Raw genomic sequence first — 21,623 nt, 5'->3', positions numbered from 1 at the left:
ATACTGTCAAACACTGTTAGATTGGGTAAATGAGGTTAAAAAAACTCTTAGCGGAGTAAGTGGACTATATTTAGCGTAAATGGGTAAGTGGTCACTGCCCCTATTATTTATTTTATTCTAGTATATTTTTTATTGCATTATTGTCCTGTTGGTTATTTCAATTTCTAAATTTTTTTAATATTTGAGGGTTATCTAAGGAAGCAAATTCTATTTTCTTATTATAGTAATGATAATAAAACAATTAAATTAAATGGCACCCACCTAAGCGCTGTCTAGGCACCTAGATGGTAGGTTTTTCCACTGCCCACCTACTCCTAGCGACTTTTAAACATTGACATGAATTCGATCCGCTCCATCATACCTATGTATCATTTAACTGGAATTTTGAGAGGCAATAAGGATGGAATGGCCATAAGGTCGTAGTTAATTGGTGGCGGTCATGATTGACCGATTAGCCTCGATCTTCCGGAGGCAAAGCCAGGCATAAGTGTCTCTCAGGCTCATATCACATGCATGGTCGGTGAGCCGTGACTTGTTGGTTAGCTGGCCTAACTAACACCGTAGGGGTCATGGGTTTAAATCTCACGACATCAGGGTAGGGTGGGGTGGAAAGTTACAATATCGTCCAGATAAATAAAAAAAATTAATATATATATATATATATTTATATATTTCACATGCATGGCGACCTTACAAGTTAAATTGTTTAGTGGTTCAAGTAGAACGCAAGGCACTTAAGAAAGGAACTATACTTATATGCAACTTTGCATATATAATCATTTCTCTTATATACAGATATGGGATTCTCTTAGAGTATATCCCAATATATTCCTTACAAAGTCCCTGGATCAGCGCTTCAGAATTGTTTGGATGCATATTAATGTATTGGAATCGAAAATCTTATGAAACCCAAATTCAATAAAGACATTCTAATCCCATCAGAGAAAATAAACAAGTATATCATCATGATATTGTTTCCTGACTTTCCTGCCGTATAAAGCCCATATGACTGCTGATCTAATCCCATCAGAGTAAATAAACAGTATATCATCATGATATATTATAAGCTTAGTTTCCTACTTTCCTGCCGTATAAAGCCATATGACTGCTGATCTTTCAGAGTTCCTACGATGTGACGAAAGACACAGAAATGGCATCAAATTTCTAGCTAGTGCTCTGGCTTTAAGGATTTTCCACCATCAAAAAGCAAGCCATCGCACTAGGTGATAAAAATTTTAGACACTGATCTCACACCTTTATATCTTCACGTTTCCTGCACATACTAGTGGACTAGGGAGCTTTAGAGTAATAAAAGAGTTTCAAGAAACCACTGATAAAGTAATCTGGATTCACATTCAATACCAATTGGCAATTGATGGAGTGGCTCAAACCCTTATAACTTATAGACAAGGTTCATTTTCCATGTGGGATATATATATATATATTCTCAACACACCCCGACGTGTAGCGATTTTCAAGCATACACGTGGACATTTGGTGACATGGAGCCCGTGTGGCCGTTAGGCATGCACATGTGGGTAACCCGCTCTGATACTATGATAAAGTAATCTGGGGTTCATATCCAAAACCAATTGACAATAGATGAAGTTGCCCAAACCCTTATAAACTCATAGGCAATGTCTCATTTTTCCCACGTGGGATGTGTATATATTCTCAACAACCACAACTTTAAATTTGATCACATGATGAGTTGCCGCACTCTTTTTGTCTCAAATTCCATGTTATTGTCACGTAACTACTATATAACTGTTGAAAGTAAAATATTATACATAATGCGACTATTCCACACACAAAATTCAACTCTTCAATGTTATTTATTATGACTGGAGAGTCCATTGGCAGCTCTAATGTTTTCTGATATTATATCATAATACATATGGTCAAGTCTTCAATCGAGAAGAAGCTTGGTTTAACTAACAGACAAAAAAAGGTGAAGTAGATCTACATCAAAAGAAAGTTAGATATTGTAATAAGCATTAGGGTTAGTCCAAGTTGTGGTGAGATAGAGTGTAGAGCTAAATTGCAACTGATACTTCAAGTTTAAGTTGTATCATGTCCCCATGCCATTTGTGCTTTTGATACGTTGTACGTCTTATGTGAGTCCAACAAACAATCTCTCTAAAAATAAAATATATGTATCAAATAAATATATGGATGATAGCGTAGTAAATCAAATACCATAATCATTTCCGAGAAGTTTATCTCAAACAAGTATAGACAACCAAACTTAACCAATTACGAATTGATTCTTCATTGACAACCTATGATTGCTTCTTGAGACTTTGTCAAGCGCACTAGCTAGTTATTTGCTTACATTGGTGGGTGTTGTTTCTTTTCACTTCCTTAGACGCTCATATTCATAGATAACACTTTGTTTATTGTTCTCACATGCTTCTTGTTCAATTAACTAGAAATCTTACACACCGATGGGTGTAAGCTGTGGGTGGTTATAAAAGTGGACTGAGTGGTTAAATAGTTTTTTCTAGTCTTAATTTTATTTTTTGTTATTTTAATCTGACGTTATTATTCTCATATTAAACAATTTTCTATACTTTTTAATATTTAAGGGGTATTTGAATTCAATTTTCAGTTATAATTGACAAACCCTCTTCTCTTAAAATATAGTACAAATAAATTGAGTATATTAATAGCGCCTCTGCCGTATTCAAAACAAAAAAAAAAAAAAAAAAATCTTGGGTGAAAATAGTATAGATAAGTTGAGTATATAAAAACATTAAAACTCATAATAAGTCCAGATAACCAGCCAAAATGACCGTCCCCATTTCAAAATCCTCACGTGATAAACCCCCAAACCCTACCCTATAAAACACAACACGCATCAGTCACCCAAACAACAAAACCATACACTCACTCTTGAGTAGTCCCACAGATATATACACACACAAAGTGTAACTGCTGTATAACAACCTACATCTACTTTGTGCTCTCCGATTAGATTTCTTCCTGTCATCCTGTCACTCTCTCTGAAACCTTCATTATCTTCGTGGTCCTGGCGACCTAAATTTGAAAATGATCTCGGATATTTGCCATTTCCTGCTCCTCAAACTTCTTTATATCGAGTCGGAAGGCTTATCATATTGGTGGTCTGGGAATCTTGAGTCAGCAAAACTAGGAGGGAGGCTGAAGTTAAGCCGGAGAGAAGCAGATATGGTCTGGGAAGACATGTTCGATTTAAGCAGAGAATGAGTAAGTAATTCTTCATATATACCAGTTTCAAAGTAGTCGCTCATGAATATCACTTGACACATAGATAGTGCATGATGAAAAGAGTATATCTTGCTTTGAAGTAGAGGAACTACAATGTTCTTAGTTCTTGTTCTTCTTCTTGTCTTTCTTGCTGTCTTTCTTGGCACCAAGTTCTTTTGGTGATATCACCAAGGTCAAGTAGTTCATTTTCATCCTCATAAAAAAAAAAAGCAGTTCATTTTCATTTATTCTTTTTTACTAATTCTGGTTGCAATGAGGTTTTCCTTAACAAGTGGATTCATTCTTTCCTTAAAAAAAAAAAAAACCAATAAAACATCTTCTATAGTGATTATATTTCCTGTTTTTATTTGGTTCAGGACCCCTTCAGAGCCATTAGCCAGCCTCCCTATTTTCATAGATTTCCTACAACTGACAATAGTTAGCAGTTAAGTTTGCTCCATATATGTTCACCTTCTAGACATAATTTGCATCATACATATAAACTCATAAAAATGAAACAAATATAAATTATAACTTATATATGAAGGCCAGAAAGAGTACTACTAGTCAATGCACGAATGTCTATTTGGACTATGTCGATGACCTTCGATGACCCTGCTATCTCTTTGTATCATAATTGACAATATATCCTAGTTCATTGTGATAGCTAGAGGTGAAGATTCTATTGTATAAGGATGCATGTCTTACAAGTCCAACTTGAAATGTTAAGTTTTATGCATGTGAAGGAGACGACCGTCAAGCATTCTAACAAAGTTCAAAACAAGACAATAGATCGATATTCAACAGAACTGGCATAGTCTCAAATTGAGTTTTAGTGCATCTCATGAATGGAGAAAAATGTTACCAGGGAATGAAAAAGCTATTACCTTTTTTCAGAATTGCAAAACTGTACTGTACAGATTAAAGAACTGCTTAACTGTAACTGCAACTGCAACTTGTAATATGCCTACCATAGAGCGTTTGTAAGATAGTCATAACAGTAGTCATAACTTACATGTACAGTTCATGTAATTTACAAAACTGTACTTATTATGAAATAAAAATTCTACTTTTTAGAAACTTTATCATTTTTTACCGTTGGAAAGAATAATACCTCATTTGATTTGTATCATCTGTGACAGATTTCAGCAGGCTTGAATTTCAGACAGAATGGCTCCAGCAAAACTATCCCTGCTGTGTGAGCACATTAGCATAGTTATGCAAGTTAGTTTCCTTGGCATCTTAGTACTGTATTACTTACAAAAAAGCATGGGCGAGATCTGCAAACAAAGAACAAATTTCCCAGACCAAGGCACAGAGAAGCATGGCACCGGCATTGGCATAAGATTCAGCACCATTTACAAGATCAGCATAGCTTGTTGCTCTTTACTGATGGTGACTCATTTCATATTGCTGCTACTGTTGCTAAATGGAAGTGTGACTTACTGCAATCATAAAGTTCGTGCAATTTCATCCGAGGGTATGCAAGTGGTATCATGGGCAATATCATCGATACAGTATACCAGATTGTGAATATCAAGTCCATCAAGTTTCCTTGGCTATTAAGAGCATGGTGGTTTGCAGCTTCATCTTGTCCATCATCTCTGTGGCTGCTGATACTCACTTCCGTATCACATACCATGGTCAGCTTCGGTTACGTGATTATGCTGACTTCATAATTGTCCTTGCATCCGCCTGCCTATTTGCTATTTCAATCAAGGCAAGACAGGACTCACTCTCACCATCCCAAATGGCATCAGTGAACCACTTCTAAATGGAAAAGGTGATAAACAATCAGAAGGAAGACGAGAATCTCCATATGGAAAAGCTACTCTTCTCCAACTTGTCACATTCTCTTGGCTCAACCCTTTGTTTGCTGTTGGAGTCAAGAAACCCATAGACCAGGAAGAAATCCAGATGTCGATATCAAAGACTCAGCTGAGTATCTGTCTCACTCTTTTGATGAGAGACTGCAAAATGTTAAGGAGAGAGATGGAACCACAAACCCAGAAATCTACAAGACAATAACTATTATCAGAAGAAAGCAGCAATCAATGCATTGTTTGCTGTTATATGTGCTGTTTCATCATATGTTGGTCCATATCTCATTGATGACTTTGTAAACTTTCTGACAGAGAAGAAAACTCGAAGCTTAGGGAGTGGCTATTTTCTTGCACTTGCCTTTCTAGGAGCTAAGATGGTTGAAACAATAGCACAGAGGCAATGGATTTTTGGGGCTCGACAGCTAGGGCTTCGCCTTAGAGCTGCTCTGATATCTCAAATTTCAAGAAGGCTTACGTCTATCAAGCCTATCCCGCCAAAGCCACACTAGCGGAGAGGTCATCAACTATATGAGTGTAGACATCCAAAGAATCACGGACTTCATCTGGTACTTAACATAATATGGATGATGCCTATTCAAATTTCCTTGGCAATCTACATTCTTCATACAAATCTAGGCATGGGTTCATTAGCTGCATTAGCTGCAACTTTGGCAGTACTGCTTTGCAACATACCGATGACTAATCTCCAGAAAAGATATCAGACTAGGATCATGGAAGCCAAGGACAACAGGATGAAAGCCACTTCAGAAATTCTTCGAAGCATGAAGACAATCAAACTTCAGGCATGGGACAGTCAGTTCCTTCAAAAGTTAGAAAGTTTGAGGAAAGTAGAGTATGGTTGGCTATGGAAGTCACTACGACTGTCAGCAACTACCGCCTTCGTCTTTTGGGGATCACCCACATTTATCTCTGTGGTCACTTTCTGGGCTTGTATGCTGATGGGCATAGACCTCACAGCAGGGAGAGTTTTATCAGCACTGGCCACTTTCAGAATGTTACAGGACCCTATATTCAATCTACCTGACCTGCTCTCTGCGATTGCACAGGGAAAAGTATCTGCGGATAGAGTAGCTTCATATCTCATGGAAGATGAAATTCAGCAGGATGGCATTGAGCATTTTCCAAAAGATCAAATGGAAAACTCCATTGAGATAGAAAATGGAAATTTGGCTGGAATATTGAGCCAAGCAACACAACTCTTGATGGAATACAGTTAAAAGTGAAGAGGGGTATGAAAGTGGCATTTGTGGGACTGTAGGATCAGGGAAGTCTAGCCTTCTGTCATGCATACTTGGAGAAATTCAGAAGTTGTCAGGGACAGTGAAGATCAGCGGTACAAAGGCTTATGTTCCTCAATCTCCATGGATTCTGACAGGAAATATCAGGGAGAATATTCTTTTTGGAAATGCATACGACAAGGCCAAGTATGACAGAACTGTGAAAGCATGTGCATTGGAAAAGGATTTTGAGCTATTCTCTTGTGGAGATCTAACAGAAATTGGAGAAAGAGGAATTAATATGAGTGGAGGACAGAAACAAAGGATACAAATTGCTCGTGCAGTTTACCAGGATGCTGATATATATTTACTCGATGACCCTTTAGTGCTGTTGATGCTCACACAGGCACCCAACTCTTTGAGGTTAGACTTCCTGGACTTCCTGTGTCACGAACGACATTATGAGTATTGTCTTTAAAGTAACTTGTACTCTGAAGCCACATCCTTTTGAATTTTTGAAATTGATTATGATTTTATACGTTGCAGGACTGCATGATGGGTCTTCTCAGAGAGAAGACCACTCTTTATGTCACTCACCAGGTTGAGTTTCTCCCGGCAGCGGACATAATTCTGGTAAGAAAGACAAAATAAACTCTCTCTCTGCATTTACTTGGTCATTTAAGAGAATAACGAACTATGGAAACTATATAAGAACCAGACAATGACCGGAAGGCTAGACTTGTTACTGAAGAGAACCCTATCTTCTGATTGGATGACTACTTGTAATAATTAAGAAACTCTCCCTAAAAGTTAATTAGGATCCTAGTGAAAATTATACTGTTCTCTTGGTAAGAAAGTAACTTTATGCATACATGGTTTGTGATCAAGTCGACTTATGAGTCACGAGTTCTAAGAATCCACCAAACCAAAACTAAATTGGGTTTTCAACAGGTGATGCAAAATGGAAAGATTGTGCAAGCTGGAAGCTTTGAAGAGCTTCTAAAACAAAATACAGGCTTTGAAGTTTGGTTGGTGCTCATAGCCGAGCTCTAGAGTCAATCCTTACAGTTGAAAATAGCAGCAGAACTACTCAAGATCCAACACCTGAGAGTGAACCCATCATAGAGTCCACTTCAGATGCTGAACTTCAACAGACACGACAGGAATCTGAGCATAATCTCTCTCTGGAGATTACTGAAAAAGAAGGAAAATTGGTTCAAGATGAAGAGAGAGAGAAAGGAAGCATTGGAAAAGAAGTTTACTGGTCGTATTTGACAACTGTGAAAGGTGGTGTACTGATTCCAATCATAATCTTGGCACAGTCATCTTTCCAAGTACTGCAGGTAGCTAGTAACTATTGGATGGCATGGGCTTCTCCTCCCACAAGTGAGACGGAGCCTAAAGTGGGAATAAAGTTCACATTACTTGTTTATGTACTGCTTGCTGTTGGAAGTTCACTATGTGTGCTGCTGCGTGCATCGCTAGTAGCAGTAGCCGGACTTTCAACAGCACAAAGCTCTTCACAACTATGCTACATAGTGTACTCCGAGCGCCAATGTCTTTTTTTGATTCAACACCAACTGGAAGAATCTTAAACCGGGTAAGTTACAATTTGAAACATATGAATGATGCGCACTTCACATTATTCTTTAGAGGGACACTGTCATTTCATGGAATGAAACTAATTATCAGATACATAGAAGCTGACATTCTTACAACAAAAAATGAAGACACTGACAGTATTTAAGCTCTAATATTGGTTTAGAATAAAATCAGATGTCATTGAATTAGAAACTAGAAGAAGCATATAGAAAATAACTAGATGCATGGGTCACCACTAGAAATTTAATGCTGTGTATCCTAAAAGCACCAAGGACAAAGTATATAAGTCCAGGACTATTTTAGATTCTTTAAGTATATCTGTGTGTGTATGTGTGCGTGCGTGCGAATGCATGTGTCTTCAAAAGTAAATGTTCTTTATTTCATTTTGCAGGCATCCACTGATCAAAGTGTGTTAGATTTGGAAATGGCAACCAGATTAGGTTGGTGTGCTTTCTCAATAATACAGATTCTAGGGACCATTGCAGTGATGTCGCAAGTAGCCTGGGAAGTGTTCGTGATATTCATTCCTGTAACTGCAATTTGCATATGGTATCAGGTAAGGACTTCTAGCTCCTTTCAGTCTATAATCAATCTGTATATGAATATTTAATTTTGAGCAAAGCTAAAAACTCAAAAACAATTGCAAATTTGATTTGTATGGCATCTAAATATTCAAGTCATTAGTACAAATAAGAATATTATTGATAAATATTTTTAACCATTATATATTACATGGTATATAATCACAATACATAGTTCTAAAACTTAAATAATTAAAATTTTCAATGATCTGTAATGAGGAACATTTAAAACCACTAAGCAATGATATCAGAAAACAATCTAATATAAAATGCAATAAAAAATGCATGGTGTGAATGGAAACTAAATAACTATTTTTCTAGCATTTTATGTGGGTGAATGCTCTCAAATATGACTATTGACTTAAAATATAATGATGATTACCTCAGCAATATTACATACCAACAGCAAGAGAACTGGCACGGTTATCAGGCATACAAAGAGCTCCCATCCTCCACCACTTTGCGGAATCTTTGGCAGGAGCAGCAACAATCCGTGCTTTTGACCAACAAGACCGATTTAGTGATGCAAACCTCAGTCTTATTGACAGCCACTCAAGACCATGGTTCCATAACGTGTCAGCAATGGAATGGCTTTCTTTCAGACTAAATATACTCTCCAACTTCGTGTTTGCCTTCTCATTGGTTCTATTGGTGACCCTCCCTGAAGGAGTTATTAATCCAAGTGAGTATCAACAGCATTCACAAAACTAAAAACCATCATGATATTGATTATTGAAGGTGGAATCAGTTAATAATCATTATTTGGATGAAGGGAAATCAATTTTCTAGGAAAATCATGGAGCAGACATTATCATATATCTCATTCATTTACTGTGACTGTGCACTAAATTTTTACTTAATTAGTGTTCTGACTTTCTTAATTAGCAAATGAACTTTTGAGTTATAAGCAGAGCAGATATTCGGAACTAATTTTTTTTTTTTCATACAAACAGGCATTGCAGGGTTGGCAGTAACGTATGGAATAAACTTGAATGTTTTGCAAGCTTCAGTTATATGGAACATGTGCAATGCAGAAAATAAGATGATCTCAGTTGAAAGAATTTTGCAGTACTCAAATTTAACAAGTGAAGCAGCTCTTGTAATTGAAGATAGCAAACCACCAATGAACTGGCCGCAAGTTGGAACAATTTGTTTCAAAAATCTACAGGCAAGTGTCTGTGGAAAATTTTAAATAGTGGGAGTTCAACAATCAACCAAAAGATTTCACAGACGTGTGTTAGACTCATCGTAATGCATTTAACTGTCTTGCAGATCCGTTATGCTGAACATCTCCCATCTGTCCTAAAAAACATTAGCTGCACATTTCCGGGACAGAACAAAGTTGGGGTTGTAGGAAGGACGGGCAGTGGGAAATCAACCCTCATACAGGCCTTTTCAGGATAGTTGAACCTAGAGAAGGAAGCATTATAATTGATGATGTAGACATTTGCAAAATCGGCCTTCATGATTTAAGATCAAGGCTTAGCATCATTCCTCAGGACCCAACAATGTTTGAAGGAACAGTGAGAGGAAACCTCGACCCACTAGAGCAATACTCTGACAATGATGTCTGGGAGGTAATTATTCTTATCAGATAAGCAGTACCTGAAATGGCCTGGCCAAGAAATTTAAAACCTTTGAATCGAATTTTGAAATAGCACAAAAACTTTTAAGTTTTTTATCTATCCTTGGTACAGATGATTTAACTTCGTTGAAGAGGTGACTATCGTGTGACAAACACGCTTACACTCCTTTAACAAGCTATAAATGATTGGTTATACTTGCATCGTCTTTTACTGAAACTAAATTCCCAAATTTTCAGGCTCTAGATAAATGTCAGCTAGGTGATCTAGTGCGTGCAAAGGAAGAGAAGTTGGAAGCATCAGGTTAGATTCACTAATTTGGACTCTTATATAGAACAGATCGATCTCTATGCAATACCTTCTTACATGTATGAATTTGACAGTGGTCGAAAATGGAGAAAATTGGAGTGCGGGCCAAAGACAGTTAGTTTGCCTTGGAAGAGCATTGCTCAAGAAAAGCAGAATTCTGGTATTGGATGAAGCAACCGCATCAGTTGATTCTGCAACTGATGGGGTGATCCAGAAGATCATCAGCCAAGAATTCAAAGATCGAACTGTCGTTACAATAGCTCACAGAATCCACACAGTTATAGACAGTGATCTCGTTTTGGTCCTTAGCGATGGTAAGCAAAAACACACGCACACACATGCTAGCATGCTTGCTTATATACCAAAATCATAAACCACATGCACAAATTACAGACGTACACTAGGTTATTGAAAGAGAACTTATGAAAGTGATTTTGTGCATACAGGAAGGATTGCAGAATACGACACGCCAGCCAAGCTACTAGAGAGAGAAGAGTCGTTATTTTCCAAACTCATAAAGGAGTACTCAATGAGATCCCAGAGCTTCAACAGCTTTCCAAATCTACATAACTAAGAATTCCAAGATTCAACTAGCTTGAGGGATCAACAGGGGCCATGTATAATTTAAGAACCATAAAAATGGATTGGCTAGATGAAGTAGTAGCTGTTATAGTTCTACTGATAGATATAGATGCAGCATCGATCAGGAGATTTAATTTCTATGTCAAAATGATCACGATATTTCTCCGAAATTCGAGTATGTACCAGTATGTACGTAGGAGAACTTACCAATAAAAGAGTTCCTTGAATCGAGCGAGCTTGCACATTTTCTGAAAAATGGTGAAGAATGTGATCAAAAGTATTGAAAAACCGTTCTAATAATAGTTTACTTACTGATGCATAACTAACTGGATCAAGTCCTTACATGATGGAATCGATCACTTTGATTTTGGAGAAGGAAACGAAGGACTCTCGGCGCTTTCATTATACAATATGTATTGAAGGTATTCTAGGTTTCTGGCCAATGTGACCTGTCAAGTTTTACCCTACCTAAGATAGGTAAGAAGGCAAGGAGATGGATTTTCAAATGAATATCAATCAGCTTGGCTGGAAGAACGTATTATTTTGATCAAACATCTTTTTGTAATTATTTTTGCTACAAACTTTACACTTGTATTGACTATTTAGCCTCTTTTGTAGGCTCATCTAATGAGGTATCATTGATCATATATTGTTGACTATTTGATTTTATATTGTGAGTTTGTTCAAGTATAAATTTCATTTATAAAGTATTACAAATATTCAGAAAAAATGGCTCTGACTCTCTCTTGGGAGGACTATCGTCTGTTCCTCTCTTTGGTGAGCGGTAGCGACAAAACCTTTCACCTGCTTCTCTTTTCATATTGCTGTAGCAATAAACCTATTCGTTTGTCTCTCTCTTTGGGTGGAGGAGGCATTTTTGCTGATGTTGGTAGAGATGGAGTGCTGGTCAATAGGATCTGGCTTAGGGGAGTTCCACTTGGCAATGATGGTGGATCTGCTCGCGAACGGATGAGTTGTGTTTGTGATGGCTGTGGTAGAGATCGGGGGACCGATCTGGAATTGGTTGTTTTCCAGGCTGTGAAGACTGGATGGCCAAAATTTATGGCAGTGACGCCAACGATCCGAAGAGTCTTCTCGCATCTCTCGTCGTCTATCGGCGAGGATCTCATGGTTGACGGTGGTGGCATGACTCTCTAGTTGTCGTTGACAAGGGTTGGGTAATTGTTTCTGCCTGTGATGTCAGCAAAGCTGCACTGTTTGATGCAGGGCTCGCCGCGGTGTTTCTTTGCCTCCAGTGGTGGCAACGGCGGCGTGGGGGGCGGTGGTATGTGCTGGTGTGTCCCTTCTACTTTCAACAGTAAGGGCGGTGGCAATCCGATGATGGCAGCATAGAAGATGGTCACTGGGCTTCTAGGGCTTGCGTTGGTGGCTCTTGGTGGGCCTGGGATCAATGAAGCTTGGGACTTGAGGTCTGTTATTGGATCCCTGGATTGGACTTTTGCTTATAGTAAGGGATTTTGGGTTCGACTTTAGATGTTGGGCCTTTTATGGGCTGGAGATGGAACTGCTTGGGTCTCTTGCTGGACTGAGGTTGTTTGGGGCTTCTTACTTTGGGCGGCTCTAATGAATGAAGATGAAGTAGATGGTGACACATCATCCTCTACTCCTAATGTTGTTTGATTTTTTTAATCTTGGTCGCAAAGACCAGTAGCTCTGAGGGTCATTTTACTTTATTGCTTCGGAGTTTCTAGGTTTTTGTTTGAAATAACAGTGCGTGGACTTCCTAAAAGGTGGGTGTACTGGGGGTATTTTAGGTTCTTACATGTTCTTGTTTTAGAATAGGAGTCTCAGAGTACTCTGAGGAACAATTATTTCTGTCGACCCTATAGAGGTGTTTCGTTTTGTACTGCTTGCTGAATCTATATAATAGGTTGACCTCTTTTGATTAAAAAAAAGAAGTATAAATTTCATATAAGACTAAAGTTTGGAGGGCCACATTTTAAGCTTTCGCACAAGGCCTTCAAAAAGTGTGAGACGGCTCTGGATATAGGTCATGCGAAAATCTGAAAATAATCCTACATGAAAAGGTGAGGACTTTCCTTACGAGTTTGTGTAGGATTTGGGTGAGAATTGATTTCAGTTAGGGAAAAAAATATAAACAGTACCTGAGGTAAGACCCATTCTAAATTTTTATACCTAAGTTTTCGAAACTATCACAATAGTACCCAAAATAACCAGCCCGACCCAATATTCGTACCTACCGTCCATGACGGCGTTAACCCACATGCTACGCGCCAAAATTAGATGGGTATTTGGGTAATTTTCTTACCCAGCCCTTGTCTGTCTCCTCCAGCGAAGCAGACCCTTTTCTTTCTCCGTATTTCTCCCTCTCTCTCTCTCTCTCTCTCTGCCCCAATTTCACCAGAACCTAGTTGCTCTGAAACACCAGCAACCATCCTCCTCCCCAATTTATAGGTGAGTACCTTTGGGTTGCTTTTTGCCGCATTTTCTGACCTGGGTATTGAGCTTCTTCGGCGAAACCGCCCCGATTCGTAGAAATTGGACTGCGAAAACGACGGCAGGGATGAGAGTGATGGGGATGTTAGGAGGTGGAGGCTTTCGTGATTAATTGGAGCGAAGACTAAGCAGTTGCGTCCTCATATCTAATTTTTTTTTTCTTATTCATGCTTTCTGGATTTGGTTGTTGTGTAGGAATGTTTGAAGCTTTTTTATGCAAAGATTGCATCTTGGTTTGAGTATTTTTGGGTTGATTTTGATGGAGCTGGATTATAGTCTTAGAAGCTTGCAGGAAGGATTATAGTCCTCGAATCTGTAGGTTGATCTGAAATTGGTTTTTGTTACTGTCGAAGGCGTCTTCAATCTTCATTTGGGTTGCTCAGCTCTGTAATTTGTTCATGTTTCTGGGTTTTGGGTGTTTAATGATGCGTTTTCACCATTGGTGGTAGTTGGGTTTGTGTGTAATTCTGGTTTGCTTTCGCAAAATGCTTGCTTGTTCTTGATTATTACATGTGAATTGTGATGGGGCTGCAGTTGAGATTTTGGAATGTGGTTTTGCTAAGACTGAGAGATGGAATGTGGATATAAATGACAAGAAGTTGATTTATGATGATCTGAGGGTGATGAAGAATGGGTTGTAAAAGAATGGAACTTCATGGGGAATTGATGTTCATCAAAAATCACCTTCAAATAATACAATTGCCTGATGCGAAACCCGTCATATGATAGTTATGAGTGATAAGTTCTTGGTTTTGCTTGATAGCATGTTTCTGTGTTTGTTGGATTTGAATGGGGACGAGACAGAGAGAACATCGGTTTTCTGGGTTTCAATGAGGAAGAAAGAGAGTATTGTTAATACTTTACTTTTTCTTTTTTAATTTCTCCCTCTTCATTAATTATTAATATTATTAATTTATTAATACTAACTTTAAAAACTTAACCACTTGGTCGGATTTACCCTTGAAAATATTCTACCTGGCATGTAGCTTAACACCGTCTTGGACGGCGTGTATGAAAGTTGGGTCGGATTGGGAATTCCAGGTACCATTGTGATAGTTTTGAAAACTTGGGTATAGAAATTTAGAATGGGTCTTAAGTTGGGTACTGTTTATATTTTTTTCCCTTTCAGTTATGAAGCCCATTACTTTATCATGATATCTGAATACTCTCTCAATATAAGTTGTCTGTCTATATGACTTGAAATTCACCGCACGCTCACACGACAGGAGTGTTAGAGAATATGAATCCCGCTTGAGAAAATGGCACTTCATTCCTATAACCAGTACACGTGGCAAGTTATAATTCGATTGTGGGTCTATAGAACTATAGAAGAAAGACTCTATTGGGGGAGTTGTAGCTCTATTCATTCCTCTCCCATTGCCCGCCTTCTTCGACAAGCTTTAGTAGCGGTGGGCGCTGATGGCACTCAGAATCGTCCTGAGCCCAGTAACCACCGTCCGATCGGAAGCCACAAATTCCAACGGTGCTCTTCCCCCACGGAATCCAGACCCGTCGCCCCGACTCTCCTTCTCCAAGCCCTCTTGGGTCGTCCGCACCGAGGCAAGTTACTTCAAGAGTTTAAACATTTCCATACCACTCTTCTCTCTTCTCTCTTTCTCTCTGTTTTGGGTTTGCTGAACTTGATGTTTTCCTGTCAGAATTTTTGTACCATTAGCTTGTTGGTTCGATTTTGGGATATGAATGTGTTACATGTGACAAAGGAAACATAGAAAAAAATAGTGTCTGGTTCCGGATTGAAAATTAAGAAGTTTTGATTCAAGTAGTCTCGGATAGTCATATGTAGGTGCTGTTCTCGATTCTCTAATGAATTTGAAACAAATAACCAAATCCAAATTCTTATCTGTTATTTTCTATCCACAATTTCCAAACACAACATAAGTTTTTTAAGTACTGAATCATCAGACAGTTTATGATTGTGGAAGTTATTCCGATTAGTTTGGTGACAAGGTTGTACGACATTACTGCTAAGGTTTTGGCTTCGACGTTCAGGAATGTGTGGGAGAAATGTAGAGGTGGTCGATGAGGTAAGAAAGAAGATGGACTTGGGGAAGGCCTATGATATTGAGTGGAAATCTTTTGGATTATGTAATTGGAAGAGAAAAATGGAGTTGGATGGTGGAGATGGATTACGGGTTGTCTGAGATCAGCAATGACTGGAAGATCCAGAGGGATCTTTTCTGCCACTGAGACAGGATGATCTCTTCTTTTCTCCTTATTCTTGTGGCCGATTTGTTAAGTAGGCCGATGAAGAGGCAAAAAGAATTCAGAAGTATTGAAGGTCTGTCTGTTTGGAGGGAAGACGTTAAGATTACTCATCTACAGTTAAGTGATTTTAATAAATAACTAACAACTCAGTGAAAAGTGGACTGTGAACTGAACCAACTTCTCAACTTTTTGGGTTTAATATTTGCCCCCTTTAACGGTAACACTTATGTAATTTCATACTGATCTTATCTTATGTGATTGTACCATATATGATTCCTTTTGTTGCAATGTTTATGTGTTGTACTCTTTTGTCATTTTGATCATTATTGTTATGAGTATGATATAATTATTAGCATTCTTATCATTAGTAGATAATTGCTGTGATATGATTCTGTTTATTATCACATAAGGTGTTGCTCATAGAATGACTGTATCAGCATGCTTTCTTTATTAAAACTGAACAATCTGTAAAGTATCATGCATTGATATTATTGTTCTTTGGAAGTTTAAAAAAATACAATGGCATAACACTTTAAACCATGGTTGCAAATATCCTCAGCTTATTGTACTTTTCCTTTCCTTCAAAAACGAATATTCTTTTTTTTTTTTTTTTGCCCTGCCATCACTCATTCTCTAGTGTCTATATTGACTCTAGTTGGCTACTAGGGTGTACAAATTGTCTTTATCGACATCCAGTTTAGTACTTTCTATCAAAGGGGTGGAAATGTTCAATTCAATTTCTTTGTTGCTACGTTTGACTAATTTTTTATCACCTTTCTCTGTTGCAGTCAAATGTTCGTAAAGAAGTAAGAAAGACCCCGGATCCTCCTTGTGATATCTGCACAGGGAGTGGAAGGATTGATTGCCACTTTTGTCAGGGAAAAGGTATCTCTCTTTCTTTCCTTTATGTAGAGAATGTATTCTAGATTTTCCCTTTCTCATTTTGCATTGCTTGGATTGACTTTATTTTGACATAAGAACTAGCTGTTTTTCTCAGTTAGTTTTTATGTGGGTGCCTCAACAGATGACCCCAAAAATTAATATTGTATCAGAATGGCTGTTAAAAGTACCTCTATCATTTGACTTTTCCTCTAGATAGAGCTTTTGAGTTCTGAAACTTTCCAACTGTGAATTCTGAAGTATGAAACTTACATTAGGAAGCCGAAGTTGTTCAGAACTATTGATACTTAAAATCGAGAAAGTTTTTAGTTTATCTCTATGAATATTACTTTATCTGTATAATCCAGTAGGATTGTTTTACTTGCGTGAAGATAGCAATCATTTACAGAATTTGAATAATTATACTTATATCACCCTACTTAAAAAATCAAATCTGTTCTCAGATAACAAACTACCTTCAGTGGAATGTGAGTTGAGGCAGACATTCTTGTTTTATGAATTTCTTAACCAACACTGAGGTTAGGCAGGTTAGTTGCAGCAAACAAAAAAAGAAGCTCCTTCTGTGCAGATAGGACTGCTTATTAACACCACTCTTTCTTTTGTTTTATCTTGGCAAAATTTGAATTTCAGACTTGTACCTTCAAATGAGTCTAGCTTAAAGGGTACTTATTTTTGAACCAGTCCTGATCCAGAAAAAGATGGTGCTGCTAATTTCTGATGTCGTGTGAGTCCAACTGCTCCACTACTCTCATCTTCATATTTTTTCTTCTACTTTTTTATTTTTTTCCTTTTTATGTTGATACCCATAAATCGTACATAACCCGCATTACGGACCCAGGCTTGGAACCAGGGCCTCGTGCCAAACCTTACAACCAGCAACTAAGTAGGTACCCTTAAGGGAGTTCGGACCTCAGACTATATGGAAGCAAACCATCCTGCCTGAGCATGACTCAAACTTTCGCTTGTAGTTCCCGCATCATGTTTCAGACTCAAATTGAATGTTTCTTTGGCCTGTTTTGCCCTTTGTGGCTAGATGTGCCGGTTCTTAGTTCATTTACATGTTCTTTTTATTATCATTAATTTTTTAGTTCTTTTCAATTTTCCGTCTAAATTTTGTTATCTCCTATATGATAGGGAGGACAAACTCTGTTGACATGCAAATGCTACCCAAAGGAAAATGGCCAAGATGGTGAGGTTTCAAGACTTTTGAGTTTTACACAATATATATATATATATATATTTATTTATATATTCATGATGATAATCAAATAGTAAAGTTATTTCAGACTGGTTGGTTTTTTGTAAGGGCCATTCTTGGATAGATACCTAACAAATAATTTGGGTTTAGTCATTGGAAAACATTGTGGTGTGGCCCAACAATGCGATCCGTTTCAAGCATCTGTGTGTGTGTGTGTGTGTCTGTGTCTGTGTTAGTCCGTGTGTATTTATACTCTGTGTGTGTGTGTGTGTGTGTGTATTTATACTACCTAGCTGTGAATGTGCTCACATTCTGATCTTAATCACTCGTGCAGGTGCAAGACTTGTGGTGGAAGTGGTCTCAGTTACTGCTCCCGCTGCCTTGGAACTGGAGAGTATAGGTATATAATGGGCTTTCATTTCATGAGGATGGATTCAGCTCATACAGGAGACAATCTGAATGCAATTCAAAGTAATCAAAAACGATGCACTGCTAAGGATTTATATGAATAATCGACTTAGCTACAAAAATGTCTCAAAGTTTGTAAATGTTGTATGAACACCTGGAATATGTTGTACAGTTGTAGACCCTAAAATTTTCAAATATATTTTCAAGCTCTCTTATATCCATGGTTTCTACATATGTAGAGTTAGAAAAAGATCTGGCTTCCTATTATCTTCCTTTGCCAACTTTTGCAATCTCACTAATGGTCCTTAATGATTCTGAAGGTACTTGATTTTACAGTTCTTTTTTCTGCTCAATAGCTCAATGAATCAGAAGATTTGTTGTATTTTTATTTGCCCCATTCTTAACTCTTGCATATTTTCATTGATTGACCCTCTCACGCCTTGAATAAGCCAATAGCGCAGCTTGAGACAACTCTAGCCTTCAGTTCAATTGACAACTGATTAAATGGCTTAGGCAATAACAGAACATCCCGACCAACTACTAAATATTGGTTTGGAAAGCTACTGTACACGCAGTTAGTTTTATAGTTAATGAAAATTAAAAATATGATATATATTGGTCCATACTAAAATATGATGAAAGGTGCAAATCGATGAGATGTCTAAGATTACCAAGAGAAAATGGTAATTTACGGGAAATTGGTTCGCCAGTTTATTAAAATTGAGAATTCATTTTTTTTAGCTTGAGTGATTCATATTTAAATTGACTAGCCAAAGAAAACTCAACAGTCAAATAGATTTCTAGAAGCTCATTCAATCAAGAAAAATACATTTTAGCCATCAGGAAGTTAGTGTGGAACATAAATACAAGAGTTTTCAAAGTATCAATAAGACGGGCAGGTTGACTCAAGTTTCGTTAGCCAGCGGGGGGGAGGGGCAATGTTTGTACCCACATTTACATGTCCACTTTGACATAGCTAATGTGCAGATAGTCATTGAATGACTTCGAATTAGAAAGAGCCACTCAATGTGTAATTGGGCCGATGACTAAACACGTTGACCAATGATTAATTGGGCAACACATTTGGTCCAAGACAAGTCAATTAAGGACAGGCCGATAGGTGGTTTCAAGAGTTAGGCCGTTAGTTATAGACCGGTTCATTGAAAGGAAAGTTTATTGTCTAAAAGCCCATCGGCCAGTTACTCAAATCACTAAAGTCAGTTTCCAACTCAAACTCAGTAACTTAGAGAGATAGTAGTCGATAGACGGAGAGGCCGGTTAGTACGTGCGTGATAAAGATAAGAATTGATCAAGTTAGTATTTCACTCAACTTAAAGTCCACGTCAGCTGATAAGGAGAGTTTGTTGAGTCATAGTCTTAGCTAGCTCCTTTGTTTCTTCTTTGAGTCCATGGATTCTTTGCTTATCAATGCTTGTTTTATTGTTTGTTTGGATCAGTGTTTAAGAACCAAGTGATGTTTTGTTGTGCAAGGAGTTTACTGAGATGTTCCCAACAATAGTCTCCTTCTACTTTTGAAATTTGATTACATAATGATACAAGTTTGGTTTGCCAAATTGATCGTTGTGATTCGAGTGGACGATATATTCTTAATACCTATACAGAAAACTCATCATCTGTATAAGAAATTTGACTACTATAGAGCATGCATGAATCAACGTACGATGTAACCCAAAATTCAGACCGAAATATAAGAAATGTACTGTGCATATTCCAATTTAATACCCATAGTTTCATTAGATTCTTGTCATCTCCCTTGTTTGCTTTGTATAACTAGATCATACGTATTATTGATGTTATTAATTCAATACTTGCATACTTAACCTTGATCGTATACATAAACCAATACTACATTTTTCGAGACTTAACAGGGTAGCTTGACATCATAGCAATGCCGCAAGCGCCTTCCTTATCAATAGAATCACGTGTCATTCTGATATAACCAGATTCACCCCAGTTAGGACCCCAAGAGTTTTTCACAATCCAGTACTTGTTACCATTTTCTTCACCATATCCGACTGCTGTCACTCCATGGTTGAGACTCTTACCACATAGCAGGCCAGTGAAGATACCGGAAGAGTAGAGTTGCATAGCAAAACCACCCGCGTCAATTGCAACCGAGACAGGTTGATGAGCAACTGCAGCTTGTAAGCTTTTTTCATCATTATCAGGTACTGTTTCATAGCCGCCTATTTTCACAGCATATTTTTTCTGTTTAGCTTTATTGCAGGTGCCATCTGATCCTGTGTATGGATAATCTTCTTGAGTGGTGAGTCCATGCTTTCTTATGTAATCAAATGCATTTTCCATGTATCCACCACTGCAACCTTGGTTCCCGGTATTTACGTCACAGTCCACTAGCTCTTGTTCCGAGAGTGACACCAGTTTTCCGGTATTGATTTCGTGAAGGCCTTCCACAGCGGCAACTGCAGAGAATGCCCAACAGCTACCTGTACATATAGAATGATACGTATTATATATCCACATAGGCTTTGTGTCAGTGGAATTATATTGAGTATTTGATTTTAAGAAGAAAGGTGACAGAATGCAAACTAAATAGGTCAGTACTATCTAGTGCAGGAGCCACAAAAACAAAATATAAAAGTGGTTAGCAGACACTTTTAGAGAATAAACTCAGTTTTATACCACATCGGCCTTGGTCCCTGACCGGAGTTACGCTCCCATTCTTTCTCCAATCCACTGTAGTTGGCAAGTCCTTCCACTCATACCTGAACTTCGTCTTTGGATTTCTACCAGCTTGGAAACCCAAGTGGGTTCTTGTAAACTCTAAGTTTGTCATGTCTGCAAATTTGTTGTCAGTGAGTTTGTATGACAGGTTTTGAGAGTTTATAAAATCAACAAGCTGAACGTTGGACTGGAAAATTCCGAAACGATATTCCCACTCCTCTCTATTCTTGTATCTTCGGTCAAATTTTGTCAGCCACCTTTCGTACCTCTCCTTCATGGATTTTTGCTCATACCCTATCGGCTTCTGCTTTTCAGTACACGCCAGAGACGATGATATGCACAGCGTCCAGACCATAAACAACATAAAACTGGCACACCTTAGCATTATAGATGTCTGCATTGTTCCCTTTGGAATGTTGGTGGATCTTATGCCTAATATGTTGGTTTTGCAAGTCTAATATAGATTTCGAGTTCGTATTTTCTAGGTAACATTTCTTTGTTCATGCCTTTGGTGCTTGTGGATTTGTTAAGGCAAGCTTTTCAGATTGTCTTTTTAACGATCACTCAACTTCCCTTCTGAATGAGTTTCGTATGGGGCTCAAGGATAGCCAATTAACTCAGGTTCTTTAACCAGTGGCAGAATTGAGTTAGAGTAGCCCCAAGCTATCCACACCTGAGTCGATCCAATATTCATGCAAAAGTTGCAATGGTGCAACCCCGAGACGTAATTAATGAATGGATTTGGAGTATGGGACTGGGAT

The 21,623-nt window shown here is 38.0% G+C and overlaps 2 protein-coding genes and 1 pseudogene across 4 annotated transcripts; 2 read left to right on the top strand and 1 right to left on the bottom strand.

Annotated features, from left to right (window-relative positions):
* The first annotated feature begins 4,398 nt into the window (after nt 1-4,398).
* On the top strand, nt 4,399-11,177 carry LOC112181277 (annotated as a pseudogene).
* A 3,585-nt stretch (nt 11,178-14,762) lies between these two features.
* On the top strand, nt 14,763-18,377 carry LOC112181284 (protein SSUH2 homolog). 3 transcript variants are annotated; one of them, XM_024319699.2, is made up of 5 exons: nt 14,763-14,984; nt 16,439-16,535; nt 17,232-17,274; nt 17,685-17,739; nt 18,083-18,168. In XM_024319699.2, the coding sequence occupies exons 1-4, from the start codon at nt 14,844-14,846 to the stop codon at nt 17,701-17,703; spliced, it is 300 nt and encodes a 99-aa protein (XP_024175467.1). In that variant the 5' UTR covers nt 14,763-14,843; the 3' UTR covers nt 17,704-17,739; nt 18,083-18,168. The 3 variants fall into 3 exon arrangements, with proteins under 3 accessions (XP_024175467.1, XP_024175470.1, XP_024175468.1); XM_024319700.2 differs by lacking the exon at nt 17,232-17,274 and having other exon boundaries at nt 14,764-14,984; nt 18,083-18,377; XM_024319702.2 differs by lacking the exons at nt 17,232-17,274; nt 17,685-17,739 and having other exon boundaries at nt 18,083-18,215.
* A 1,561-nt stretch (nt 18,378-19,938) lies between these two features.
* On the bottom strand, nt 19,939-21,596 carry LOC112181283 (zingipain-2). The gene is made up of 2 exons (XM_024319698.2): nt 20,821-21,596; nt 19,939-20,624 (listed from the first exon to the last, which is right to left on the bottom strand). The coding sequence occupies exons 1-2, from the start codon at nt 21,260-21,262 to the stop codon at nt 20,023-20,025; spliced, it is 1,044 nt and encodes a 347-aa protein (XP_024175466.1). The 5' UTR covers nt 21,263-21,596; the 3' UTR covers nt 19,939-20,022.
* Between the last annotated feature and the right edge of the window lie 27 nt (nt 21,597-21,623).

This window comes from Rosa chinensis, unplaced genomic scaffold (genome assembly GCF_002994745.2).
Source record: "Rosa chinensis cultivar Old Blush unplaced genomic scaffold, RchiOBHm-V2 RchiOBHmChr0c20, whole genome shotgun sequence".
In the NCBI taxonomy this organism is placed as follows: Eukaryota; Viridiplantae; Streptophyta; class Magnoliopsida; order Rosales; family Rosaceae; genus Rosa; species Rosa chinensis.
The sequence above is the reverse complement of the archived record's forward strand: the minus strand, read 5'-3'. Positions and strand labels throughout refer to the sequence as shown.